The sequence below is a fragment of the Accipiter gentilis genome, chromosome 8, assembly GCF_929443795.1.
Source record: "Accipiter gentilis chromosome 8, bAccGen1.1, whole genome shotgun sequence".
NCBI classification, from domain to species: Eukaryota; Metazoa; Chordata; class Aves; order Accipitriformes; family Accipitridae; genus Astur; species Astur gentilis.
The window spans coordinates 34,316,950-34,344,946 of NC_064887.1; the positions used below are offsets into that span (position 1 = coordinate 34,316,950).

The 27,997-nt window shown below is 51.2% G+C and overlaps 1 protein-coding gene across 4 annotated transcripts; it reads right to left on the bottom strand.

Annotated features, from left to right (window-relative positions):
• Window positions 1-88: 88 nt before the first annotated feature.
• LOC126042113 (ADAMTS-like protein 2) lies at window positions 89-22,433 on the bottom strand. 4 transcript variants are annotated; one of them, XM_049808779.1, is made up of 18 exons: window positions 22,136-22,433; window positions 15,238-15,375; window positions 12,954-13,029; window positions 12,333-12,435; window positions 11,238-11,383; window positions 10,355-10,478; window positions 9,001-9,081; window positions 8,384-8,559; window positions 7,686-8,106; window positions 6,659-7,079; window positions 5,716-5,822; window positions 5,400-5,526; window positions 4,828-5,041; window positions 4,036-4,191; window positions 3,474-3,644; window positions 1,551-1,727; window positions 728-872; window positions 89-608 (listed from the first exon to the last, which is right to left on the bottom strand). In XM_049808779.1, the coding sequence occupies exons 1-18, from the start codon at window positions 22,324-22,326 to the stop codon at window positions 490-492; spliced, it is 3,093 nt and encodes a 1,030-aa protein (XP_049664736.1). In that variant the 5' UTR covers window positions 22,327-22,433; the 3' UTR covers window positions 89-489. The 4 variants fall into 4 exon arrangements, with proteins under 4 accessions (XP_049664736.1, XP_049664735.1, XP_049664738.1 ...); XM_049808778.1 differs by having other exon boundaries at window positions 5,400-5,529; XM_049808781.1 differs by having other exon boundaries at window positions 15,238-15,380; window positions 22,136-22,344.
• Between the last annotated feature and the right edge of the window lie 5,564 nt (window positions 22,434-27,997).

Here is a 27,997-nt window from a genome sequence, read left to right on the forward strand (position 1 = left end):
TTCCTCTTGTATCCCTCTTCCTCCCTTCCTTGCCTCTGGCCTAGGTACACGCATCCCAGAAACACAGTTTTACAGTTTAGCTCTTTATTGTGACACAAGATTTTTCGGTGTGTTTTGGAAATCGCCCTTGTAGTAGAAAAATCTGCAGGACAGACCAGAGATATGGCCGCAGTCATCTGGGCCCTGCTGCGGGCTGGCCTCTGCGCCCCACCACCTCCAACTAGAGATCTTCAGAGATGACAGCAGGGACAGGCTTTCCCAACTCACTTCTCAGTAGCTTTCTAGGAACTGATGGTTTGTCTTGTGTAAAATCCTCTTGGTGGTGAGGGAATGTGATGGCTAAGTCCTAGGAATCCTCCCTTGCTGAGCAGGCTGGTCTACAGGGACTGGCTCCTCAGCCAAGCCAAGTGGGGTGGCTTCAAGTGGTAAGGTCTGGCTCAAGGGGGCTCTTGCCCCTGAACTTGGAAGGGAAGTACAGCCTGGCAGCAGTCAGGGTGACTTGAGCCGACATGACCGGCAGCAAGCCTTTCTGTAGTACCAGTGAGAGCACAGCTTCACCTTCAGCACCAGCACGCAGTTGGCCGTCGCTTTGTCTTCACAGTCTTCTTCTGGGGAACAGAAGCACCCATAGAAGGGGTTAAAAAGGAGATGTGCTTCCCCAGCAGAGAGCTGGACAGAGCAAAGGGCTCCCAAGGGCTCCTTTCCCTCCCTGCCCGCCCAGACTTACCTGGTGCCTCTGTGGGACATGGCTGAAGTTGGCATGTCTGCCTGGCTTCTGGTTTGGAAGTGGGGTCACAGCCCTGAGCCAGCGTTTCCCCCTGGTAACACTTCACCTCACGGAGTCGCACACCAGCACCACATGTCTTGCTGCACTGTCGAGATCGAGAGAGAGGAAAGGGATTGTGAGAGGCATTTTTTTAATTTTTCTACAGTTCTGAAGTTTGTTCTTCCATGAAGCCTCCTGGTCCCTACTGTGGAGACTGTTCTTGAGGAGGTTTGCATCAAATCCCATTCTGATCTCAAACTTAGGCTCCCCTTTTGTTGCTGGAGGAGAGCCTCCCTGAGCTGGGGTTGGGGCAGAGCAAGGGAGGAGTTTGCTTTCACCTCTTTAATGCAACCTGGAATTGGTTTTGCTTTGAGGGTTGATGCTGTGATAGAAGATGGAGAAAAAGGCTGCTGTGAGCCAGGCCCAGCTTCCCCTGTCTTCCCATTCCCTGAACGCTCACCAGTTAAAAACAAGGGAAAGCAGTGAAACACAGAACATTGACTCCTGGCAGAGGAGGAGACGCAGCTGTATCCTGTATGCCTGCAGTGTGGTGAATGCTCTTGCTTGAGGCAATAATCCACGTGCTCTAAGGTTTTCTCCAGCTTGCATGTGCCAGTCCCTCCACCTGCTGCCTGGTCTGCAGAAGAGCAAAGCTCATGGTCCCATCCAGACCTAACAGAGCCCTCAGCAGAACAGGCTGCTAGAATGCCTCAGTGCAGGCTGTGCTCCACCAACCAGGGTTATAAGGCCTCCTCTCCCCTTTTATCAGCACCCTGAGCCCTACCTGAGACCAGGAGGTAGTGAACCATGTTGAACATGGCCTCCTGAAACAGGCAGCTTGTTCCTCAGGTTTCTGAGAGGCTTCACAGCGCTTCTCAGGGTACTCCTTGTACACACCATTCTCCAGGCCTGCGCACAAGACGACCCGGGTCTTCAACCCTCGCCCACAGCTGGCATCGCACTGGGAAAGAGAACATAACAGCCAGGTAACAAATGATGCTCATCAGCTCTAGAGCTTCAAGTAAGATGGCATCCTGCTCAGAAGCAAGGTTATGCTTGTGCTAACACCAGTCTAACGGAGGTAGTGCTGCCCAGGTCACAGGAGCAATGGGTGTCTGCAAAGGAGCTGAATTTCTTGGGAAGCGAGGACAGAAGCTGGTAATTAGTGTTTAGCCAGCACTGGGAATGCCGAATTCACCTTGGCTGGCCTGGAGAGTAGCTACCACAAGGGACCCAGAGCAGCCAAGGTAAGACTACAAAAAGCTGTTTCTGTCTTATTTTATGTATATCTATGTTCTCAAAAACCATGTAGCATATTCATGTAGCAACCTACATCTTGGAGTGCTGACAAGCTTTGCGTGGGCCCAAGGGGACCAAACTGGTGCACTGCAGGTGATTTGTGTGGACAAGTACTGCTGTGCCCAAAGCTATGCAGGCTTAGCTGGGGGGATTGACTCTCTCAGACCACCACCAAGAGAAGGATCTGAGGAGCCAGGATCTGATTCTAGCTCAGCTATGCTCTCTGATGCCCATGGAGACAGTTGCCAGTTTGAGATTTCACTGCTTTGTGCCCTTCTTCACCACGGCAGGGCCAGCACAGCTGGCTTGCATTTGCCCTTAGTCATCCTGTGAACTTAGAGCTGATCAGCTGAGAGAACACAGCAAAGGCAAAGAAGCTGGCACAGACAAAGGTGGGGAGCTCAGCCAGTCTTTCAGAGTTCAGGTAAGTTTAATAGCCTGGACATAGCTGAAAAACTGCACTGCAGTATTGTGTGAGACTCACACCCTAGGCCAGAGCAAGAGGGTTAAGAGACTGCCATGGGTCCCCATATTTAACCAGTTTGTGCTTGTTACCAGTGCTGGAGGGAGACTCAGCTGAATGTAGTCAACAGCTGTAAAGGGTACCAAAATGAAAATAGAGGTTTAGCTATGGTTGGGGCTTGGCTGCTTCTCTGGTTCCCTAGAAATCTTCTGCCTTAGTGCTTTGTGAATCCCTATTTTGCTCAAGACTTTAAAGACAAAGCCCAAACCTGACAACTGACTCAATGCATTCTTCTGGGTGCTCTGGGATTTGCATCAGCTTCTATTGGGAAGCCTGAAGCCTCTAGGCCTTGAGCAACAGAAGGGGAGTAAGTAGACTGGTAAGTGATTGATTGGTAGAATGGGGCACCTGGACTGTGTTCCCTGGACTCTTAAGTTGTGAAGCAAGTACAGAGTCGTGGCCTGGATGTGACTTCTAGGGCAGGGATCTGGGCTCTGTTTCAGGTTTACCTCTGGCTATTATTTATCAGAGATGAAGCTGGTTTTGTTGTGGCTTTCTCTTTAGTGGTGGAACCAAAATCCTGGGGGGGTGAGTGCACATTCTGGACAAAGAGCTCTACTGAAGTGTCTGCAATTGCCACCTGGGAGCCCGCGGTGGGAGAGGAGGATGATTTCCTTAGGGCACTGCTGCCCTCCAATGGAAGTCCCTGGGAAGGCAACAAATGCCACAAACTTTGGGGTGGTCTACAAGGGATGGGCGTGGACAAGCTGTGGTATTCATTATTCCTTCTCCCTTTATAAAAGGAACTAGGACAAGGGTACAGCTCCATGGCTGGAGGTTGCAGCACACAACGTTGCTTTGCCAAGGGAGCCAGGCTCCCACCATCTCCTGTGGAATATGGGGTGAGAAGGAGGGCTGAGGACACAGGGCTGGGCTTGGCTTTACCTGGTCCCACTCCTGCTCCACCCAGTGTGCGGGGCAGTTCTTGTCTCCACAGGGATGGACAGCCAGGGGCTTGGTGGCTGGGTCACACTGCGAGTTGGAGATCACCTTGCCCTCCAGATTGCGACATGCGATGAAGCGGCTCATGCGTCCCTCACCACACGAACCTGAGCACTTGGAGGAATAAAGGGCATTTAGTCACATCAGAAAGCAGGAAAGTGGAGGGGTCAGAGTCAGTGATGCCAGGAGACCTGAGTCCAGAGCCTAGCCCTGTCACTGGGACTGTGGCACTGAATCCCAAGGGTCTTTACGGTGACATCTGGTCAGGGTCTTCCACCCTCCATGTGCTGTGAGCTTCCCAGATTATTGAATTGAGCTCACCTCACAGCTAACCAAAATTTACAGCACAGAGAGGCAAAAATATGGATTATTCTACTTTCTTTAGCTTAGCCTCTGCCAGAAGAAAGCCAAAAGAGAGCAGTAGCATGACTGCCCACCTGCTCCCTGCCGCCAGCCCTGCACCCCCAGCATTGCGTGCAAGGAGAAGCAGACCCTCCAGACTCACCGGGCCCCAATCCGAAGCGGTCCAGCGGCGGTCGCAGGGTGGGCCTGTGCACACCTTCTCGCTGCTGGGCTTCCGGGACTCGTCGCAGAGGGGTGCTTCCACCGAGCAGCGCACCTCCCGCTTCATTGTCCCCTGCATGCCGCACCGGGCCAAACACTGCAATGGCCATACAGAGTCAGCCCCGGGGCTCAGCAGCAGAGAACAAGGGGGACAAGCAAAGGTGAGGGAGGCAGCTATGCCTCCTCCCGTTCTCCCCCTGCTGCACTAGGTGAGAGGGGAAGGGCCCCAGCAGGTTACAGAAAAAGGTGGGTCTGTCTCTATCTCTGCTGCTTATTTACTTTGGGTCCTAGAGCTCCAATGCTCCAAGATGCTGATGCCTCGACTGCTGGTCAAAGTCACTGGGCTACTGGCCCAGTCCCAAGCAGGCTGTAGAAAGTCAATCTAAGGGATTTCAGTTGGGTTTTCACTTCTCTATATCTCCAAGCTACTGTTTCCCCATTCACCCTTAGTTAGATCCTCTGGAAGAGGGAGGCAAAGCTTCTCGCTGACAGGGCTTTCGTTTGGTCAACATCGTGCTCGAGAAGTGACCTTCGAAAAAATGTTTTGCAACGGCCTTTGTTTGCTGGGCAGTGCCAGAACAGGGGACCTATGGGTAAAGGCAGTCTTTGTTTCTCCAGGATGCAGTTGGCTAGGGGCTTCCTCAGCACCCAACATCTGCCAGCCACCTTCCTCCAGGCCCCAGCCCTGCCCCAGGCTGCTTACCTCTGGGAGCAAAGCTCCCCTGCTGCCTACCTCGGACCACTCGGAGAGCTCCCATTGGGGCCCACAGGCCTTGTTCTTGCAGGCTTTCCTCTCCATTGGTCTGGCCAGCCCAGCTGACTCGCAGAGATCATCATAAACAGAGCTGTCAAAGCCTGGAGCCAGCATCTTCCAGCAGCGCACAGTGCGGTACTGATAGCCCTCACCACAGGTCCTGGAGCATTCACTCCACCGGCTGGTCTCCCACCTCCATGAGCAGTCCCCAGGAGAGAAAGCACAAAGGAAAACCCAGGTAAGGGGAACAAGGGACACAGGGTGGCTGGGGAGTGCCTGCACGCCTGGGACTCCCTCGCCCAGTAGCTGCTGCTATGAATCTGCTCATCACGTATATGCCTTGTCTTAAAGCGATGCTGGTCTTGAAAGCCAACTTTGCCCTTAGCAGGCAACTTGGTAAATTCCTTCCCTCTTTTTGCTTACGAGGGGATACAAGGGCTTAGCTGCTTAAGCATATCTTCCAGCCCAAAAATGGCTGTATACTTTGAGTAGAAAATGATCCTTACCAAGGTATGCTGTCTCCGTGGACGGCTGATGTCATTTCCACTCACCTAGGCTGGCAATCTCTCCCTGTGCAAAATTCGTGAGTAGGTTCTGGTCGCATTAGGGCATCGCAGTATGTTTCATCCACTTCCACTCCGTCATACCGGACACACATAGCATATGAGGTGCTGATACCTGCTGGGCAATCAAGACCGTCTCTTGGTCGGGCTCCATCAGATCCAAAAGCCTCCTCCCACCATGATTAAATTACTGGAGTGCTCCCTGCATCTGAAACTCTACCTGCCATTCTAAAAAATACCAGTATTCTCTCCATCAACAGCCAAAAAGGACCTCGTATCATCAGGCACTTGAAGCCAAACCTACCTGAAGTGCACGTGGAGCTGCAGGGGGCATAAGCTGAGACTTTCCACCGATACATGTCAGCCAAGCTGATGTCATCATGGCCCATGGGGCTCACATCAAACTCATTGCTGTGGAAAAAGGAGGTGGCATGAGCTAAAAATGAAAAATCGCTGCAAACATAAAATAGTGAAATTCCTCCTTGCTGTCTTTGAAGATGGGAAGAAACCCAGTGTTTCTGCTCTCCATCTCCCCCACCTTGGGCAAGATGGACCACTGATGAACAGAGAGAGTAAAGCCTTGATCCACCTTCTGAATTCAACTAGCAAGGTTGTGGATAGCGGTGGATCAACATCCCTCTGAGAGCAGGCATCATTCACAGTGAGTCTTCTGTATATTATGGTCTTTCGACCATGCGGGTGCCCTCAGCTTCAGTCGCGCTATCACCTCAAGATGTATGATGTTAAGTTGGAAAGGGGAGCTCAAACAAGGTCCCTCTTAGCATCATATAATGTGGTGGGGAGAGTTCACATGTGGCTTGCCAGAAATGTTTAAATTTGGCCCTCAGTCTCCTGCCAAATGTTTACTGAAGTTACAGCTTATGTGCCCAGAGGAATGGGACAGAAGGGCCATGATGTGGTGGTAAATGTGTGTATGTGACATGCTATAGACTCCTGGCCTTCTTTACAATCACATCAGTGTTGGCCTCGCAGGTCCTTCAGCACCCATTTAAATGGATCCCTTAGAGGCAGGCGGACCTGAAATATGTTCTGGGAGCTCCATGTCAGGCCAGCTGTGACAATCAGTCTTTGGAGGACACCATTCGTCAAGCATCTACAGCAGCTGCCATGGATAGATACTGGTGAATAGGGACATCGAGGACAGCAGTGAGACTACCAGAGGATTGGCTTGACCCTCCCTCCCCAGATAACCATGCTCCTGTTTTGCCCAGGAAATCAAGTGCCACCTTTCAGTGCCAGGGGCTTGCAGAGGCTCTGCCTGGCTGATGTCCACAGTTGGGCCAGCACCTAGCAGAGGGCTCTCCACAGATGCCATCATGCTGTAGTTGGCCGCTTCGCCCTGACTCCCAGCAAATGTCTCCACCTTCAAGTCCTCCAGTGAGTTCTTATGGGCCGGCACTTTGTGGAGGCCCTGTGGCCACCGGGCAGCTGTCTCGGTCCATAGCCCTGCTGTGGAGTTACTTGGGGCCAGCCTCGCTGCCAGGTGCTGCAACTCCCTACAGAAGGCAGTGTTGTGCGGATCTCGGTGACACAGTCGCCTGAAGAGACGAAGCCTGGAGGGTGCTATGCGGCTGTTCTCCGAGAGCTCGGATCTCCTCATGCTGTAGGGTACAGCTGTGCTGATGGAAATTTGATTGAACCTGAGAGCTGGAAGAAAAATACAGGGATGCTTTAACTATATTGGATGGCTTATACTTCAGCGTGTGGTATTTAACAAGGCAAAACCCATTCAGTATTTGGCCTCAGAATCATAAATTGCCGCCAGGGTGCACCAGCAGGCCTTAATTGCCCTGACCAACCTCACACACACTCTCTGCCCGTTGCTCTGGAGCTCCATTTAAGCTCAGGCCTGGGCCTTCAGTCCTGGCCTGAGCAATGTCGCAGGTGTACTTTGTTCCTGAATTGTTGTTTGGCTTTCCCAGATGGACCTCAGATTTGACATGACACCTTGCTTTCAGTTGATGATCGCTGGACTGTTGCTTTCACTACCCTGCTTGCCAAGCTTGGGTGCTGTGGGACTGCCCTGCCTGAGAGGGCACTGCCTGATCTGTATCATGGCCACCCTCTCCCAGCTCCCCTGCCCTTACAGAGCTACTGGCCTGTACTGCTTCCTCACAGTCTCCACCCTACTATTAATCAGCATTCCCTCCTGTCCGCCCTGACATTAAGCCATCTTAGATTTCAAGAAAACCAATGTGGGATGTCCACTTTCAACAAACAAAATGAGAGAGAAGGAAAAACAAAGCAACCAACCCAACTCTGTTTCTCCAACTGCTGCTGCTTCCTCATCCTCTTCCTCTCCTGTGTTTGCATGGTAGACCTGTCTTATCTGGAAGTCATACTTCTCCTTCTCTTCACCTTGTTCCCAGCCCCAGTCCTGAGTCTGACTGGTGGAGTTGGTTTGGAAGAAATGTGGGTGGCCAAAGCCTAAATCTTCATGCCTTTCTCTTAGAGGAAGCTGTTCACTGGTGTCATGTGGTGACAGGGAGAGCCACGTGGCATTGAAGTCCTGGGCAGCTCTGGAGTTGGCTGGAATGGGATGGTTCTGGCTTGTCTCTGGTAGGTGATGATACAGAGATCTGTCTACAACAGGGGCTGCAGTTTGGAGAGGTGGTATCCGTGGAACAGTGTAGTCGTAAGTTATGTGTGGCATTTTCCCATTGAAGTTATAGTACTGGAGGAAACAGAGAAAGAAAACAAAACCCTTTTTATTTTAAGGACATATATTTCCCTGAGACCTTTTCTAGCCACGTCCATTTTGTGATGGATGTTAAGAGAAGACAGCATCCTCATAAACGCGAGAAAACCTCCTAAGACAGCATCTGGCTTCCTCAGCCACCTACACACTCAGGTTTGGCTTGGGAACCAGGTTAATATTCCCTTTGTCTGAGGGACATTCACAATTTTGGGACAGGCAAGACAGGGAAGCCTAAAACTAGCTCCTCACATACCATGGCATTCAGAGACTGGTTAGTGGGCCCATGAGCTATGATATACTCCAGCCCATCTGAGTTCAGGCTCGAGGGCCTCCGGTACTTGAAGATCGTGCCAGCTACCCTGAAGTTCTGGGGGTTGTCAATGGCAGAGTTGCCGTTGAAGAAGAAATGCCCGGATTCATCTGCGAGTGCTTCAAAGAGAGAGAGAAAAGGGATAAATGTTATACTCTGTGCAGAACACTGAGGCTGCACTGGCACTGAGGAGAGTAAAGAGCTCGTGACTGAAAAAAAGCCTGATAGAAAAAGAACCGCAGGCCCTCCAGCATTCATCTTTTGCATCCGGTCAGATCAGCGGTGTTCGATGCCTGCTGATTTCATTTCCCTCTCCAACAAGAGCACAAATGTCTTCACAACAGCAACCGCCCATAGTGAGCTTAGTTTCCACAGGTCCCTCCTGCTGCTAGCTGCTGGAGATGTGGTAGCCTTGGCTTATGGAGAGATGAAGTGCCCCTGTGCTACCCTGGAGGAAATGCTCACAGATAGCTCTCTCACAGCACAGATGGGAGTGCACAGAGCCCTCCTCCCAGGCAGCTGAACTGGGCTCTCCACATCCATCCAGCTTCTCTGCTTACCTAGGATGTTTTCTGTTTTCCTGCGCTCGATGATGAGGATGTCCGTGGCACCGGCAGGGATGTTGGTGATGAACACATAACCTGAGGAACAGAACAGAGGGTGAGGAAACCCTGAGGACAGAATAAAAAGGTCTGGGTAGGAAAAGCAGCTTGTTGGATAAGTATGTATGTAGGAGGGCAGCGCTGCGCTTCAGGGGCAGGACACTAAGGACATAGATGCATGTTGCGCCAGTCTGTGAGCTCTAATCCCAGCTCCTCTCTGAAGTCCCATTACAGATCACCATTACAGGTCTCTCAAGCTCAATCTGAGCACTGCTGAGTTTGGCATCAGGAAGGAACTGCACAAGTATAACAGCCTGCCTTTAGGTGTGTGGATGAATGTCCTCTCAAGCTCTTACTGGCAAGAGCACAGAAAAAGCTTACTAGTGATCAGGGCTGATGCTGAACAGAGGATAGATAAGACCACAGGTCCCCTCAGCTCCTGACTCAACAGAATTTGTCTCGGGAGTAGCATAAAAATTGACCTTTAAGAGCCTTCTTATTTCCTCCCCTTTAAAGTTGTGTGGTTTGGCAGCTTGTCTTTCCTGCTACAAATGCAGCTCTTGTCCGTTCTGTAAGATTTTTATGAGGACTATAATGGGAGGCCAAAACTGTACCTGTACTGCTAGAAGGGTTAGCACCATTACCCCTGCTCTGGAAAGGGGCTGGAGTGCTTTTCTAGACTGGTGTCTGTAGAGAATGAGGCAGGCTAGTGAAACAACAACTGTGTGAAATGATGTTCCAAAACATCCTTGAACCACGGTTAATTAATTACTAATGAGCATACCACAGTCTATTCCTTCTGTGGGTAAAGGAATGGGCCATGAGGTTGCAATGGATGAATCTCAGCCCAGTTTCAGAGGGACTGTCCCTCAGCTGTGCCAGCCATAGGACTGGGGAAAGCAGGAGACCCAGTGCAGGCTGAAACAAATGCTGTGACCCTCATTGTAGGAGCTTAAGTTTCAAATGAACACATAGCACAAATAAAAGAAGATTCATTGATCTCTTCACATTATCTGAGGTGGGCAAGATGCCAAAATCAATAGGAACAAATAGATCCCCAGCTGCTTCCTATTGTAAAGAGGTGAAGAGAAACCTTACCAGCCTAATATACAGCTTTTGATATACAGCACATCAAACCAATCTCCTCTGATGATTAAGTGAAAAGGACACATTTAAGCAGGGGTGGCACTCTTCAGCTCTTTCCACCAAACAGCTGGGAAACTCCTACCCACATTCAAGCCAGTCACCCTTCATGCCAGTTGATGATAAGAAGTAGCAGGTGAAGTCTCTGGACTGTGGTAGCAGGGAGTACCTATCTGTGAGATTGCCTTTCGGAAGCTGCCCGAGACACGGTGGCAAGTGCTGCCGTCCCCTCCACACACCCTGCATCTGTCCATCGTCCGGGGTGAGTACAGGCTCCCATCGCACCCAACTGGCTGCAAAGAAGAAAACAAGAGATGGTTTCCTGGGGCCTGCTTATCTCCATAGGTCAGGGTCTTTTCAAGGAAATGCGATCATGTTTTTTTGGTGAGGTTCTCGGTAGGGGTGGGAGGGAATGTAGGTTTGCTTGGAGTGGAGTAATGAATGACTCCAACAGCAGCAGAAATTCACCTGTGTAACTTGTGACCATCTACATTGTGCTCCTGAACCTGGGGCAGGGGCTTGTGCGTGTAGGTGAATGGAGTAAGGCTCGGGTAAGCTGTTTCCGTTCCTTCTGTCTTTGTATTTAGGCCAATCCTTCTCACTGAAATAATGACATACAACATACAACATCACTCTCCAGATGTTGCATCAAGGGCAGGCCTTTCTGAGGTTGTAAGGCACCTCTCTGTAACACTATATACAACCACCCTTCATCCTTGCTGCATGAGGTGAAAAATCAAATGGAAGATTTTTTTAATTTTTTTTTTTTTTTTTTAATTGGATGACTATGTAAACAAACCTGCAATTCTAGTCTTCTCTGTGCTGGCAGTAAAGTGCTGTCACTCAGTGGGCACATGTGGATGTATATAATTCCCTTTGTGTGAACCTCTCTGCTCTCCTCTAACCCACAAGCATTCAAGAGTGAATGTAACTACTCCGTGCCAGGCCTCGGTTTCAATTCCCTGGTGGAACCCCTGGCCTTGCGATGACCAGGAGGTCTAGTCATGCACTTACACTCCCAATTTCCGTACTACTTCCTCCCAGAGCCTCACCTCACACTTCCCATTGATGCAGACCCCTTGATAGGTCCTGTCCTTGCAGGAGGTACCATCCTGTGCTCGGGCCATCAGCTGCCTCTCTCCACTCCGGGTGGTGCACTGGAGGTCACATGGCTTGTTGGAGATACTGGTGTAGTCATCTGAAGGGTCAGAGGCAGAAAGTCACCAGGCAGGTCAAGGTGCTCAGAGATGGGCAGCGAGGAAGGGGACTTTCCTCTTATCCATACTGATAGTTTGATGTCACCTTGGATATTCTTGCTGCTTGAGGTGAGACCCCAAGGCTACAGATTTTGTAGTAGCAAACGGGTCATGGTATGAGGCTGCAGCTGGAGATGGTGCCTAGCAGAAATACTTCCTGCTGGCAAACCCTCTTCCTTGCCATACCCTCTCCCCTTTGTGGTGACATCCCCTACGCCAGCCATGGGAATCTGCATCAGCAGATCCCAGGCCACACAAATACACCAGAGCAAGCAAGACCTGCAAGAGGGGTACTGAATGTGTGGGGCTGTGGCCAGCTACAGCCCATTCAGCTGAGCAACTGAAGCTAGAGGTGCAGGTATTCTATGTCCCCTTGGCAGCTAATGGAAAGAGGTTAATATCTTAGGTGAGCTCAATCTGGCCTCAAGGGACAACTGGCAACCCAACTGAAGCAATCTGTCTCGCCTGTGCAGGAAGCGGATGGACATCCTGTTCAGAACAACCCACCACCAACCCAGTGGGAAGCATGCTGGGTGACAGAGGCAGCCAAAATGGTAGAAGGCACAAAGAGCGTGAACACCCACTCTGCCAAGATGACTGCTGGTTAGCCAAGACAACTCAGAGAAGCCTGTGTCCTGTCTGCCCACCAGTGCTTGCTGATGTAGGATCCAAAACAGGAGCAATGTGGTGAGAGAGGAGGCCTGGCTGGCTGGAGCGTTTCTGTGAAGAGACAGGGAATGATTTCTCCAAAGCAGGGAGCATAGAGGACCACTTCCAGACCAGCCAGGAGCATCCATCCCTTGTCCCCTGGGACCTTCCCCTTCCATGTCTGAGAAGTTCCTGTGGGTGTTTTCTCACCCTGATCCTTTGTGTGAAGCTGTGAAAACCCACCTGGATAGAGAGGCATCCAGTGGTAGTAGCGCTTCCCAAAGGCTTTGGCATTGAAACTGGAGCACTGCTGCTGTTTGAAGCTTGCTGTGTTGGCTGGGCAGGGCTATGAAGGGAATAAATGTGATCAAAAGCTCCCTATGTTACAGCCATGGTTGTGATACCTGCTTGTCCCTGCTGCATCCTTGGAGGATGAAAATGCCCTGTCCACCCCAGAAGGAATCAGTGATGGACTCTGAGGTGCCGTAATACAGGCAGAAAGGCCAGGCCTCCATTGCCAAGGGTCCCTCAAACAGCTGTATTTAAGAGTCTTGCAAAAATTACTTCCAGCAAAGGGAAAAGCATACTGGAAAAACTTTGTCCCTCCTCCCACCCCACAACAAATATGTTTTTATAGCCTTTTCCCCCACCTCCCAGTCCCAGAGAGTAGAGACCATCTCCCACATCTTCAAAGGCAACCACCGTCGACCACTCTAGGATTGGATCGTACCCCTTGTCTGCACTCCTCTGACGGACCAGTCGCACCCTGAGTGTTGGTGCTCTTGCAGCTCCAATTGTGATTCCCCCTCCCCCCACTCCCACATGCCCCAGTAAGGACCAGTCAGTACTGGAAGTTGTTCTCACCTGCTGCTGGCACAGTTGGTAGTGCTTGGCCTGACCAGCGCACATGGTGCTGTTTGTTCCCTGGGGCATCTGAAGCCTGCAAAGGAGAAAGAAAATGAACTGGAGGTCTGTGAAGATGATAGAGAAGTCAGGCCTGACTTAAGGGGGAGAAGCAAGGCAGGCATTGTATCAGAGCAAAGCTTACTGGATCTAGACTAGCCAACATCTCTAAAACACATTTTCAGTGTTTTTAAGTGGATGGTGATTTTAGTCTGCTCTTGTTTTGGGGCAGGTTGAGAGATGGGGAGCAACTGCAGTATCACCACCCCTGTGCCCCTTAACCTCTGAGCTCCAAAAGGGTTGATGTGACAAAAGGACAATAGACCCTGGTGATCCACCACTCCCATGGAAGCACCTAGGATTTGCAGTGACCAGGGGATTTGATTTCAGGATTCACTGTGCAGTAGGCAGAGAGATGGCACCTCTCAGGGGGACTGGCCACCTTAAAAGATTAGCAGGAAAGGCTTCATGCAGATGATGGACTAAAACAATGGGAATTTCTTAACACTTGATGCTTTAGCTCTGGCCAGCGGGAGTTATGCAGGGGATACTGGAGTCCTTGACTGATGCAAGGGTGAAAAAATTCTTGAAAGCTGGGAAGACGTATGGAGAATGGCCAAGACCACAGATTAAGGCAATGTGGTCCGTGTAAAGATCAGCAGCAGACAATGTGTTAACGGCACTGGGAACTTAGGATGCACTGTGTAATGAAGAACCTTGTAGGCATGTTCAAGCTGGACTGGCTAGAAGTACTGCAGCTGTCCCTCTAGAGCAATGCTTTACATGATGTACGTAAAGCATAAATTTGCACCAAAAAGCTTGAAAACTGCCATCCCTTTAAGCTGAAGCAGAGGCTGCCTGCAGACTCGGGCAGAAATTGTTTCATGAGCATACCTGGCTCACAATTAAGCCATTCTCCTTAAAGCTGCAGAAACCTTTTGGCTGGATTTTATGTTGGGCTTTTTTTTTTTAAATTCAGACTTGATCCCTGGAGTAGAATGCCACAGCAAGTGGAGTCAAGGATAGAGCAGATGTCAAATGGAGAGAAAAATATCTCTTCTGGCAGCAGGCAAAGGGCAGAAGGGCTGCTCTGGCTGCCTGGGGTGTGGGACAGCCCTGTGTTCCCTCCTGCCCTCTGTTTCCCATTGCTCTCCCATGATGGCCATGGTATGCTGGGGAGGAGGAGCAGTGGCAGAGACACTGGCAAGCCCAATTAGTGGGGAGGCCACATCCAGATGAAAGGTACTGCAGCACAACTGGACCCTCACTGTGCTGCCAACCAGCCCACATAAAAAGTTTTCTGCTGCAGGAGGGAGAGCGGGTTGAGGGCCCTAACTTGAGCTTCCTCTACTCAGGAGTGCATTCATGCAGAAGAGAAAGGGGCCGAGTGTGGGGTGGGCAGGCCCCGTGGGCTTGCTGTGCTGCAGGATGCCAGCTGTCATTAACATCTCAGGAGCCTGGAGTAGCAGGTTAGTGAGGTGCTGGAGGAGGAGGGCTTGACAGCAAGGTGACCCGGAGGGGACAGCAGGAGTTCAGGCAGCTGAAGCTCCCCAGCTCTCCCCACTCCCACAAACCCAGCCCAACTGATACCAGGACTGTAGCAGCTGCAGGGGACAAATGTGGCTGTAGGGGACAAATGGAGATGCTGGCAGGTGACAGCCAGATAAATGACAGAGGGGAAAAAAACTTGCAAGCTCTGCAGTGAATAAAGAGGGGAAATTGCTGAGACGTGGCTGAGCTGGCTGCTGCCAGGAGTAAATCAAGTCCCCATACGATGTCTGGGAATATGTACCCACATCCTTAGCATAGGAACTGGCTACAAATCCGGGTTAGGTTAGTCACAGCTGCCACAGTAAGCAAGGGTTTGCGGAGGAAAGGGGAAGAGGAATAGAACTAGCCTTCTTCAGCCCTCAACCCTGTCATCTTCAAGTCTCCCACAGACCCCAAGAGGGGACCAACCCCTTGCTCCCCATCAGACAAGCCAGGATGAGTGCATGATGTGTTCAGGGGGCCTGTCACCTGTCCCACTGTAGTGTGCTTCTCCCTTGTCAGCCCTCCCCACTGCTACCTGCTCACCCCCTACCCCACAGGCAACAGCCATCTTCCTTTCTGAGAGGCCACAGAAGAGGGAACGGCTGACCCTGCAAACCCAGGAGGTTTGGCCCCAAAATGCAGGTCGGGGGCTCCCCATTTCCCCTCTGCCACTGGCGACCTGGCCAAGCGCTCAGGCTGGGACATGACTCACCTCTGTCGCAAGCAGTGCCTCTCCCGGGACATCACGCCTCCCCCACAGGACCGGGAGCAGGTGGACCAGGAGCTCCACTCTCCCCACCACTTGGTGACTTCTTCATCCCAGGGGCCAGCTCCATCTGCTGCCTCACTACTGTCCTGACAGAAACAGAGCATGGTTAGCTGGAGAACCTGGCTCTTCACTGCCCCAGGCAGAGAAGGGCCTTCCAAAATCAGCTCCCCCAGGGACCGTGTTACCTGGATGCCTTCTAAATGGGCAGCACTGGGACAAGTGTGGCAGGATGAGGCCCATATGGAGCCACACAGGGCTCACACATCTCAAAATTCATATTCTCCCTCCAAGACTGAGTTATGCATGGGAAGGAGGATGCCTCTGGGATCTGATGACATGATGCAGAGAAAGGCTGTCAGGCTGGACATGTGACAGTTACGCCAGCTGCAGCCTGACCCCACAGCATCACTCCCAGGCCGGGTCAGATAGAACAGCAGATCACAGCTCACACTGCCCGCCCAGGCCTGACACGCAGTCAGGAGAGAAGAGGAAGAGCTGCGGTGCTTGGCTGTGCGGAGGCCTGCTGGCAGGGAAGCTGCGGGTACGCATCTGTCACTCGCTGGAGCTGCATTTCAATGAATAAACTTCTCTTTGTGACTAAATCAGCTCAGATCCAAGCTCCTCACCCTCCAACCCTCAGAAAAGTAATTTCCAAGAGTGCTTCAGAACCAGAGCCTCCTGCAATTGCTGTTGTCCCCTCTCCCCACGCACCCCACTATGCTCAGAGGAGGGTTGCTCCCTCTCCCAGCATGCTTTGCTGGGGCTGAGCCTTTAAATTTGGCAAACCTGAGGTCTTTTGGCCCCAATGTGGTCAGTGTAGCAGGCTGCTGTTGGCTGTGCCTCCCCAGTTCCCAGCAGGTAAGGGATTCTGTGTTTTAGCTGGGGGTTTTTTTTGACTTGCAATATTTTCCTGCTTAGTGTCTGATGGTCTAAAAGCTCCTAGGGATTTTGGCAAACTAGCCTGTGCAGAAACTAATTTGCTGTTTACTGAAATATAGCTGTGAGTAGTGTTGAATGCAGCGATGAGTTTAACACAAGACAGTGACTGGAAGTGATTTATCCAGCTGAACATGGTGATGGTGTTTCAGTCTTAGTAGAAGAAAATGAATAGTTTCTGTGCATGTAAAATATGTTAAAGCAAGGGCTCAGGGAAGTTGTATCAGTGCTACTAGTAGCAAAACCTGCTGGTTTGTGGCAGTGGCCGATAGTCCTGTTGCAAAGAACTGGTCTGCAATGCATAATTGATGGATGTGAAAGAAAACTCATCAGGGTTTGCTCATCACTAAGTGTGCTCTGTTCACTATTTTGGTTGACTGTCTCTCGGCTTTATGCTCTTTCATGGTGTAATAAAGCCAAAGTGTTCTTCATCTTGTAGTGCAATTCCTGCCTGAAAACTTGTTGTTTCTAGAGTGTCTGCCAACAGAACATCCTCTGGGCAGAGGAGATGCAGCTGGTTTTATGCAAATGTTTTTAAGTTGTAACTTAGTGTTGTTGAAATGCACATAGTGCTGCCTCTTGATGATAGTCAGAGCGTGCTGAAAGTAACCTACTCTGCTGCAAAAAAGCAGCATGTTACCTGATGCTTTACTCTCTAGTGATTATAATAGTTGATTTCAAAAACAATACAACAAAACTCTTTGCTGTACTTAGATGTTCTGGTTGGAGTTGACTTGCCTGACAGGGACCAAATGCTGTGGCCAGCACCTGAGTTGCTCAAGAGAAAACCAAAATTTAAAAGAAACAGACACATTTTCAAAAATACCTTTTTCTCTTCTTCCAAATAATTATCTCAACCTATTTCCTATGAGAATTCTTGTCTGACTGCATAGTAGCAGACTGTAAATGGAAATGGTGACTATGTAGCTTCCACATTTACAAAGGAAAGAAACCAAAGGTCTCTTATTTTAAGGTATGTTCAGCTAAAATCTTTCCCTGACCCCTTCTATGCTTCTCTGTGATAAGCATCTCAAGGCCTGTGGTGGAAAAGCTCTTCACAACTTCCAGGAAAAAGAATGCCAATGATTTATCTGGTGTCTGTGCGGAGAGCTCAGTACAATACAGATTCTCCCATAGCTGAGGTAATAATCAAAGCTAGTGTCCTACCACTTCACTGAGTAGTTATATGAGGCGCATGGACTGCCTGGAGAGAAGGCATGTTGACCAAAAGCTGCAATATTTAAATAGCTTTTCCCCAGGTGGCAATAAAAACCTGTCAGCTGTAACCTACAAGATAGTCCTGCTCCAGAGATCTTACAATCCAAATAGGTGAGATGGGACAGAAGGGAAACGAGCGAAGGGAAGTAAAATAGCCTGTTCTACTGACCTACCCCTGGATATGAAAAAGATTTTGTTATTTGGAGTGGTGGAAAGTTGCAGGCTCCTTGTCAAGGTTACTGCTGTTGGGTGTTTTGCCTGGATGCAAGGAGACTTGGCATGTGGTGGCAGAGCTGAGGTTTGGGAAAGATCAGCATCTCTGCCTTCGTGCACCTCTTTCTTATGGTTAGAATAGGATACGTTTCTCTCTGCACTGCAACTTTGAGGAATGACAGGAGCCCAAATGAAGATTTATTGAAGAATGCTAGTCAAAGAACCTTTTTTTTTTTTTTTTAAAATAAAATTTGTTCTCCTATATCCATAAGCCCTGTTCCTGCTTCCTCTCTGCACTGGAGGAATCAATCACTTTTTTAAGTAGATTGATTTGGCTCTCAGGTTTTCCATGACCGAGCTCCCTTGCCAGTCCTTGCCTAGGAGCGCTTATTTCCTTGTGTAAGCAAGAACAATGCTGAGCTGTCCCCTTGGCCAGTGAGACTTATGGCATGACTACATCTGAGTCCTAGGCCTGGTGACATGGAGGGGGAACTTCAGGTACTTAGAGCTAGGGCAGCTGTTTCCAATCTGTGCTGAATTTATTATATTGTCAGAAATAAATCTGCATTAACCATGACACACAAACAGTTCTTGTTTTTAATTAGAGATACTTGCATTTTCCAAATTTCCAGATAATAAATAAAGGGCTGTGGGACAGGCTCCAGATTAGATTAGCTCCTAGCTTTAGTTTCCCAAGCCCCTCAGCAAATCCCAAGAGTTACCTTTTGGCCAAGTTAATCCCCCCCCCCCCCCCCGCCTCTTCCTTGCAGAAGGAGGAAACAAAGGGGCTCTACAACAACTCTTTCACACTCTTCTGGTTATAGGAGATGCTGGAGCTGCTCTAACTTGCACTCTGCTGTAGAATTGCAGAAACAGAGCAGGCTAGAAACACCAGAGCAGGAGATGCACATAGGTATAGTCTTTATAAGGCTGTCTCTGCCTGGGCTTGGGTGAGGGCTCTGGCTAAAGAAGGCAAGAGGGTCTGTTATAATTCCTTAGGTGATGAGAAATATCAGGCCTAGAATTTACATCTGTAGAAAATATAGACGACGTTCCAGTTCAGACAGGTGTTCTCTGCAAGAATTTCCCCAGAGGTGTTTGTGGCTTGGCATGGGGTCATTATATAGCTGCAGTTCTTCCTCTCTGAGGCTAGCCAAGTTATTTGTGTGCCTCTGCACCTATGCTGGAGGCCATGCCACTGGGTAGGTGAGGGCTGTCCTGTCCCCTTCTTGGGGCGGGGGGGGGGGGGGGGGGGGGTCAAAGCTTTGAACCCCAACCTGCAGGGAACTTTTTCAGGATGAAATATCTGTCTCCAGATTTGCCAATATCAATGACAGAAACATCAGTCTCTAAGCCAGCATCACTGAAAGCTTTTTCTGTCTAACCGAAAACCCAGCAGCTGCTTCCCCGCTTCCCTCTGCCAAACAAAGGCTGCCACAAACAAAATGCTTCAGCCCTGCAAAGACGGGTGGGCCTGGATTGACATCCTATCAGATTTCCAGGCAGTCTTTCTGAAGAGCTGAAAGGGATAAAATAAATTCTCTGCTGACTCTCTGTCATGCCCTGGATCAGCTCTGAGCAACGCTGGGCTTCCCAGAAACCTGGGAGTAACTGCAATTACCCTGCCGGTGGCCCAGTCTCCTGGGTTGCTTATTGTTGTGCCTAATCTTGAGATTCATTAGAGCCTGGGTCCTGGAAAAAAAGCTGTCTGGGAAGAGAGACCACAAACATGCCTGTCTAGTTCCCTTAATAGAGGAGCTTGGAGGGGGGGCAGGCTCTCCGTTGCAGCCCAGCATGCCTTAGGGGCTGGCCCACCACTGAAGGGCACAGTAGTTGTCGTAAACTGTTCTGCTCAACCCTGTCTGAGCTTATAAGACTACTAGAAACAGCAGCTGAAAATGAAATAAATTCTTCACAGACCTTTTCTGAGGCCATTAACTGCATGTCCTTTACCAAAAATTTCCACGATCCCTTTACTTAAGGGCTTCTCTCTACAGCAAACCACACTACTTAACTGAAATACTAAATAGCTTCAGATGTCTCAATGCCTGGAATGGATGTCAGATTATTATCTGGAAATGAATGATCTTGTTCAACTCCCCTGGTTTGGGTTCCCCATGTCATTCTCTGACTAAAGCTGTGGTGACAGACTCTACCACAGCCCTGAAAAAAACACAATAGCATTTGCAATTATGCCTTGATGTTTAACAAAAGGATTGGTGTCTGTGTAAAGCTATTTCTCATCCTGTCATTATTTTATCCTATTTGGAGAGACTAGATAGTTTGTATGAGAGATTCAATGTTGGAAGCGGACACAAAACCAAATTTTCCTTAGAAAAGTTGAAACAGTATTTGAGAAGGAGTTTTCCATGAGGGGAAGGTATCCTGAGGTAAAATGAGCAATGCAGAATAATTTTTACAGGATCAGGAAGAACACTAATCAGGGTAAAAATGGTAGCTTGCTAAAGACGTGATATTGCAGCAGATAAGTAACAGAGATCTGGACATATAATAAGGCACAGATGAGAAGCAGATTAGAAAACCAGTGAACAGAAGCCAGTGGAGAACTATCAAGCACTGTTTGTAATCCTGCCACGATAGAAAGTTCACATTCAAGTGCTGTACGTCATTACAAAATACTTGATCCAAGTCAGTTAGGTCATTCCCTTCAAGGGGGATAATTCTGGGGCAAGCCAGTAGAAAGGATGGAAATCTGTGAAGGGGAAGAAGGGAGTGACAGGCAGTGTGCACAAGAGGCATCTCTATCATCAGGTTTTTCACAGACATTGAATGCAGTTAGCCCCATGCAGGAAGGAATATGCTTACCCTGTCTACAGACTGAGGCTTTCTGTGACACTCTTTGTATAACCATGTTATACACAGAAAACGGGACAGCAAGAAGAACTGGAAGTTAATCCCTTAATGACCATTTTGTGCACTGCCTTGCACCAGAGACAGCAATCAATACTAGCAACCACGCCTGCCAGGCCAACTCACACCACGCAGTCCTTGATCAGAGTGCTCTGTGGGGATCTCCTGGAGTAAGAGAGTCCTCGGGGCAGACCTGGCAACAGTGCTGGTGTGCATTTGTCCTGGGGAGGGCTCCTAGCCCCAGATGCCCTCATCTTAGGTGCTATACAAACACAGCTGCTGGGGGCAGGGAGAACCATGAGCGGCCAAGGCTTCTGTACACATGCTGATGGAGGATTCCATCCAGGTCAGTCCTAAAGGAAGGACTTCACATCTCTTTAGCTTGACCCAGCTTGCTCTGCCTGAAGCTTCTCTCTGACTTAACCCTACAGTTAAGGGGTAAACAGAACAGGCAGTGGATGTGTTTGAAGGTAAAAAGAAAGCGGAACTGAGACACTTCAGCTTTAAAAATTAAGACAACCCCAGAACGGGAGATGCTACTGCTGCTCAAACCTGGGTCATCTGCAGTAAAGCTGTGGTGTCTGGTCTTCTCTGTGTTTAAGATAGCTCATGTGAGATTGCTTCACCCCAGCCATGGAGTCTGAGGTGCGTGTAGGGCAGGAAACACAACCCAAAACCCTCTTCCTTTAGCAGAGCAGAATCCCTTCAGCAGCCGGGTTCCCCTCAGTGAAACGGGAGCGCCGAGCCACAATGCACGCAGTGACCCGTGAAGGCAGAGGCACAGCCGGAGCCCTGCGAAGCCGGTATTTCTGCCTCCCCTGCTGCAATAATGGGGGTGATTGCCCCAGGCTAGGTCTTGGGAAAGAGAAGGGGACTGGCAGAGGGGTTTCACTGCTGCTGTGAAACAAGTGCCACGAGGAGGGCCAGGCTGAGGAGGTCCTTTGCGGAGGAGAGCAGAGATGAGGGGAGCGTGGGGCTTTGATGCCCAGACGTGCACCCCACAGTTAGCGGAGAAAGCAGCTGCCTAAACCCCTGCCTGGGGTGGCAGGAGGGAGAGGCAAGAGGAAAATCGGTTCGTTTTCAGCCCTAAACTGGAGTCAACCCTCTGCTAGGGATGAACGTGGGGGGCAGCCTCGGGCAAACCCCCAACCAGGGAAAGGCCCTGCTCCCCCATGGTCCTTCTGGTGATGCTGGGAAGTCTCCTCAGGCGTCCTCGCCACCACCCCCCAGCCCCCCGCCGCCCTTTTGTTAGTGCCAGGCGGCTGGGGTGTGGGCAAAGTCTCTGGTCCTCGGGGTAAACCTGGGGGGAGACACGACAAAACCCCCTTTTCAAGCACCTCACGACTGAGGGAGGGCAGCGGGGTCCAGGCTATCCCCTGCAGGAACCACAAACCTGCGGGGATGGGCGAGGGGCCGCCGCTGCCCCGAGGCGACCACCCGCTCCCTACCCCTGCCCCGCGCAGGCCCGGACCGGCCAAGACCGGCCCGCCAGCTCGGAGCGCCCCTCCTGGCCGCGGCTCCCTGAGGGAGGGGAAGGAGGGAGGGAAGGAAGGAAGGAGAGAGGGAAGGCTCCGCCGCCGCGAGCCCACCCGCCGCCGCTTACCTTAGCGCCGAGGGGGGCGGCGGCGCTGAGGAGAAGGAGGAGGAAGAGGAGGAGGAAGAAGCGGAGGCGGCGGCGGGGAGCGGCGGCCATGCCGCGCTGCTGCTGCTGCAGCCGCCGCGGAGGAGGCGGCGGCGAGGCGGCCCACCAGCGGCGGTAGCAGGAGCAGCCGCCGCCGGAGCGCGGGCCGGCATGGCTGAGGGAGTTAATGACTTTACAACCTGCCGGGTGGCGGGCGGCGACCCGCGGCGCGGCCGCTCGGCGGGGGATGGGGCTGGGCTGGGTTGTGCTGGGGGTGGGGGGCCGGGCGCTCCTCAGGCCCCGCCGCCCCGGGGCTCGGCCCCGCGTCCCGCCTGCGAGCTGTGGGGCAGGCGGGGGGGGGGGGCGGGCAGCCTGAGCCTGCCCCCTCGTACCGCCCTGCCCGCGGCCGGCCCTTGGTGACTGTCTCTCACCGCTTTTTGGAGCTCGTTCGCAGCGTCTCTGGGCAGCGGCGTGACGCGACGAGCGGTGCCTGCTGAGCCGCCCGGGGTCTCGGACACCCGGGCATCCCCCCCTTCGCTCCTAAGCGAAGCCCTCCGTCCGTAACACCCGCCTCGCTGCTAAGCGAAGCCCTCCGTTCGTTCCCTCCGTTCCTTTCCTCTTGCACAAGAAACATTTTCTAGCCGATTCGTCTTTCCTGCCCTTCCTGGGCAAGCTCCGTTTCTGAGTGCATCCCTTTTGGTGGCCCTGGAGGGCAGCCCTCCGTCCTTGGGAAGGGTGGGAGGGAAGCATCCCCCAGGACGTGGAGAGCCGCCCTTGCTGGCCGGGTAGATGAATCGTGCCCGCATGGTGAGCCCGCCCGATGACCTGGCAACTAGATCCTCTCTTCAGTAAGGACTCAGAGGCCGCAGTTCTCAGCCACAGTTTGTTAAGTCACATCCCAAAGCCCAGCTTAAGTCTCACGTGAAAGTTGTTCGCCACCACCTCAGTTCATGCATCCTGTCTTTATGTGTTAATTGCAAAAAGCACACTGCAAAATCAGACCGCTTGGACTTATTTGCAGCAGTCTGCTCGCTGCTTGAGGCCTTCTCAGAAGATGCGGAGGCACCTCAGAAGCCCTCCGAGACCTTCCAGGCTAAAGAAATTTGTCCATCCCCATCTCCAGGTGCTGCTTCCAGGCTGGCACACTGAGACACTCAACTGTGCAACTTAAGAGGAATGAATTTGCTTGCTGGTACCTTCCCCCCCTTCCTTCTGGATCCCCCCCTGCTGTGCTTGTGATCAGAAGGCAGCTCTTGGCGAGATGCTGGAGTCCCTGTGCCGGCACCCCTCAGCCCTCCCGGGAGCCGGCTGCTGTGAGCCATGGATAGAGGCTGTGCAAAAATGGCGTCAGGTGTCCCCAGCCTGGGGCGGGCGTCTGGGGAGCAGCAGTTTCTGCCTGCCAGATGTGCCGTAATTAGTGTGGGAAGGTGATCCCAGTCCTCTGCACCTCTCCCCCACCAAGGGTTTCAGCCTCAAGGTGGAGGGAGGGGAGGGGAATGATGGAGGGGTGTCAGCAGGAGGGAGTGACAGGGGACTCCTGATCAAAGCTGTTTGCTAGCAGGCAGGGGGCAAGGGGAGGAGGGGGCCATCTGCTTCTGACCCATCCAGGGAAAATCAGGATGAGGAGCGTTGACAAATAACACGGTTGTGCCATGAGCTGTTTCCTACAAAAGCGGGGCGGGGGGGAGCTTCAGAGTCAATTCTTGGCTTTCCTGCCCTGGTGCAGCCCTCTGTAATGTTCCTCTGGAGCCAGCTCCTGCCCGGCAGATAAGCAAAGCTGCGGAGAGGCACAGGGGTGGGGTAGAGGCTGTGCCCAAGAAGAAAAGGGGGGCTGGCTCCAAGTGAGCAAGGGAGTCGGTAGCAGTGTAGGTCTCACATGAGTTTCAGTGCATCTGATCTTTTTCATCCCCTCTCAAAACCAGTGTCTGAGCCGGAGCCTTGGGGGGCAGAAACTGTCTGTTGAGTGCCGCTCGCTGCAGAGATGATTTCGGGAGGGGGGACCTGCGTGTGAGGCACTTAGGAAGCGTGAGAGGGCAAATCCAGGCGGCCTGCGATGCTCTCCCCTCCGGGGCCCCTCTGTGCCCCCTCTCTCCTGACCTTTCTTGCTAGTCCTGCTCTCATCCTGCAAGCACAACTCCTGAGCCTCTTCTGGTCACAGGGGTGATGCAAGTGCGGTGTGGAAGGCAGCAAGACAATGCTAAAATGCTGCTTGCCATTTTACATCCTGAGTTTTAGCAGTGTGGTTGTTTTCTTGACGTTCAGGGGAGATTTTGAATACACCTTTGTGGGAGCAAGGGTATGGGAGAGAAAGGTTCCCTCATGTAATGAACGGGTTAACTTTGTTCATAAAATCGAGAAGGGAGAAGAGACATATTGAGAGTTAGCAGATGCCTTGTGTAAATAACAAAACTTGCTTAATTGGTGCATAAAGGTCACGGGAAGAGGGCAACGGCTATAACTTACTAGCTAAGGAGGGAAAAAAACAACAGCTATAATCTACCAGATAAGGGGATTAATTCTGCGAAGACCGTACTTCTCCACATTAAAAGACATTTTACATCAAAAGACACTCGTCCTTAAGAAGATCGACCGAATCTGCGTAGTAACAAACCTGCACGAGTAAAGAAAGAAGAAGCGGGACAAGGTGGAGACTTGCAAGAAAGGGGTGCATGAACTGTATATAAGGAATGTAACTATAACATAAAGTTGCGAGCTTGTGGCGGAGCGCTACCTCCCCGGCCGCCCAGCGCTGTTTTGCTCTCTTATCGCTTGCTAATAAATTCGACCTTTTTTTATTCACTACAAATTGGCTCCCCCAATTTGTCACGAGCATCTATAACACCTCAGTCTTGAGACCCCTCCAGGTAGCCAGTGTAGGGAAAGGTTTGATAGTGCTATTGAACCAATTAATAAATTTGAAACCTTGTTAATAAAACCATCACCACCTACCACAACCAGCTTCCAGACTTGTAATCATTTGTAATCCATGTCTCCCAATTTGTATGTTTTTTTCCTGCTGTCTTTATTTAGACCATAAAGAAAAGTTGCCACTTTCTAACTGGGCCAACCAGTTCTGCTGTGGTCTGTATTAGGTGCGTGAGCAGGCTGAGCTCCGCACCTGCAGCAGCTCTTTGTGGTTTTGCATTCAGCCCTACAATTACAAGGGGCTTTTCCCCAGTTGCTTCCCAGTTTCACGTGCCTTGTTAACAGAAAGTAGGTCTGTAATACCACCAGGGAATGTTTAAAAGGTTCACAAAGTTTGAGGGTCTCTTCTTTATTAGCATCCAAGCACCAGAGCCATGTGGTTTCATCCTAACAGTCTCTCCATAACCAGAATTGAGCTGGGGCCAGCCACAGTGGTTTGTTGTAGGTACCAGCCATGTTCGGACACATGGGCTGCTTAGGGGGACTGATTCACACTCATCCCCTGCCCTCTGTAAGTTGCCTAGGATTATTTCAACCTTTTGTTTCATGGAACTGTTTCTCTGAAAAGCTTCCCAACCCAGTCGCAGTCGGGAGGGGATTCAAAGTGTATTGTCTCTGGAAAGGAGGTGTTTATGGCTGCCATTGCAGCAGGTCCTGCAGGACTGGAGTAGACCATCCTCTAACATGACCTGAAGGGATTTATTCTGCTCATAACTCACTTGCAGATGTCACAGGTGGCAGCCATCTTCCCTTGGGCAAAATTCTGGGATCGTAATTATAGAGGCTGAGAGTTTAGAAAAATGCATGAGAGACTGGCCTGGAGTGTAAAGGTCTTTGGACACCTCTTTATTTCTTTGTGTGTGAGTTTTCCTCCCATTGACCAAGCTGCTGGAGGGAGCCTGTCTTTGATAGCAGTCCTGAGGGATGTTGCACTGGGTTTTTAGTCCATCCCAGTAGCTCAGTTGGCTTTACCAGGTGCTTGTCCCAGCAGAGATGCCCCTTCCTGGCCCCTGGAGCAGAAACAAGAACTGGACATTGCTCTCCCTGTGAGGAGGCCCCTGTGTGGTCCAAGGCTCCCCTCTGCAGATACAAGCTCAGACCAGGGAAATGGCCGGTCCTTCTTTCTACCGTTCTGAGTAGCTCCAAGAGTTCGGTTCTGTTAACATAGAGAAAACAGTGGCTTCATTCAGCTCAAGCTGTAACTGTGGGAGAAGGCCAGGTCTGCTCCTCTGTGGAGTTTACCATGACCAGAAACTGCTTTCCAGAGATGTCTGAGTGGTCCCTGGGCTGCCGGGGCAGAGGATGGAGCAGACCTCAAAGGAGGTATGGTGTGGGGAGGCTGTTTCTATCCCTCATGTCTATCCATGCTGCTGCCTCTGCTCTGGCTCTGAGAGGATCCTCAGCTCTTGAGTGCCCTCGCGAGGGATCTGCCGAGCCTTCTCCTTGGCCTGAGTGTAACTGCACAGTCTGGCCAAAACAGGGGGAGAGGCCAGCGGGAGGTCTGCTTATGGATTTGCCGCCTCCCTGTACAGGGAACACACTTACAAACTGTATTCTTCGAGCCTTTTCATTGCAGGCTCTTGGATCTGCGTCCCACAGGCTGAGAACAAACTCCTTTGTGCAATTCATTGTACGGCTGCTTCCCCTGGAGATGCAAAGGGGGGGCAATAAAAAAGGTTTTAAGCTCCCAATATCTGCAAATCTCTCTCACAAATGGAGGTTTTGTAGGCCTAAAAGTGACACCCAAGAGACCAGCCCTGCAGCAGCAGAGCCTGACTGTGCATGGACCCACAGGAGGGTTGAGCTGTGGATGAAATCCCAGGGGTTAAAGCTCAACAGGAGAGACGTGGCTCAGCTGGGTTCACTATCTGTCTCTGCATCCTGCCTTCTTCCAGCTTTAGTCTGTGCTGGTGCAAAGGGATAAAAAGAGATGTGGCACCATGTGCCTGTTGCAGGAACAGGGGGTGTCGCAGGCAGAGCAGGGTGGCTTGCAAAGCCTGTGCAGCACTGGCTGGACCACTTGCCTTTAAATGCCAGAGGTGACAAGTTTGTGTCAGCTCGCAAGGCAGCAGCACGCTCACACGTATAAGCAGTGCTAATTTTGTGGCAGAGCAGTCCAGACTGGCCCTCCAGAACTGGTTTTGCCCCTCAGTTGAGCTGCTATGTTAATTTTCAAGGTGATTTTTAGGTTTGTTGAGCGCCCTGTGGTAGCACATCCTTGCCTGCAGAACTACTGCTGCAGAGAGCAGGAATCAAAAAACAAAAGGGAAAGATAGTTGGGGAGGGGGATGCATTGTTTCATAAGCCCAGTAGAATAAGAATCATGTGGGGGTTTTTTGTAGATGAGGAATTGAAAAAGAATTTAGTTTTAGCATTGAGATAACAGCAGGCAACTGATAAGCTCCAGCCAAACCCATGGCCTTGCTGTGCTTGTGCGATATGTGTATATGCAGGAAGAGATGCTGCTGAAGAGATTCTGAGCTAGGTTCATGGGGGACAGTTGAAGGGAAGAGCTGTCCTTAGTATAGGTGGATGTGGTGCCCAGAAGGAATAAATTAATTTACCTCAGACAGTGCAGAGCTGGACTGTGTCCTGCTCCATCCTGGTCTTGCTCTGACCTGTTGCAGCCATTGGAGAGCTGATGGGAAGGGGGAGCTTTAGTTTCTCCGGAGCTGCCGTGGGTGCACCCGCTCTCAGCTGTGCCCCGTGTCCTCTGCAGTGCTCTCCCTTGCTGGGGGCTCTGCAGGTGCTGCAACCATGCCCTGGGGAAGCACACATCGGAGCACAGCATTTCTGAATTAATTCACAGTCTGGGAAGAAGAAGGGAACCCGAATCCCTGGCTTGGAAAAACCTTGCTGGGGGTCCTGCTGTCCCCCTTGAAGGTGACTGCAGGGCCAGACCCGATGGGGTGCTGGAGG

Coding starts and splice junctions, on each gene's coding strand:
- LOC126042113 (XM_049808778.1), bottom strand. CDS start 22,326: ATGCCGGCCCGCGCTCCGGCGGCGGCTGCTCCTGCTACCGCCGCTGGT. Junction 9,082..10,354: donor AAAGGCAATCTCACAGATAG/GTACTCCCTGCT, acceptor TCTGTTCCTCAG/GTTATGTGTTCATCACCAAC. Junction 1,728..3,473: donor TGGAGCAGGAGTGGGACCAG/GTAAAGCCAAGC, acceptor TCTCTTTCCCAG/TGCGATGCCAGCTGTGGGCG.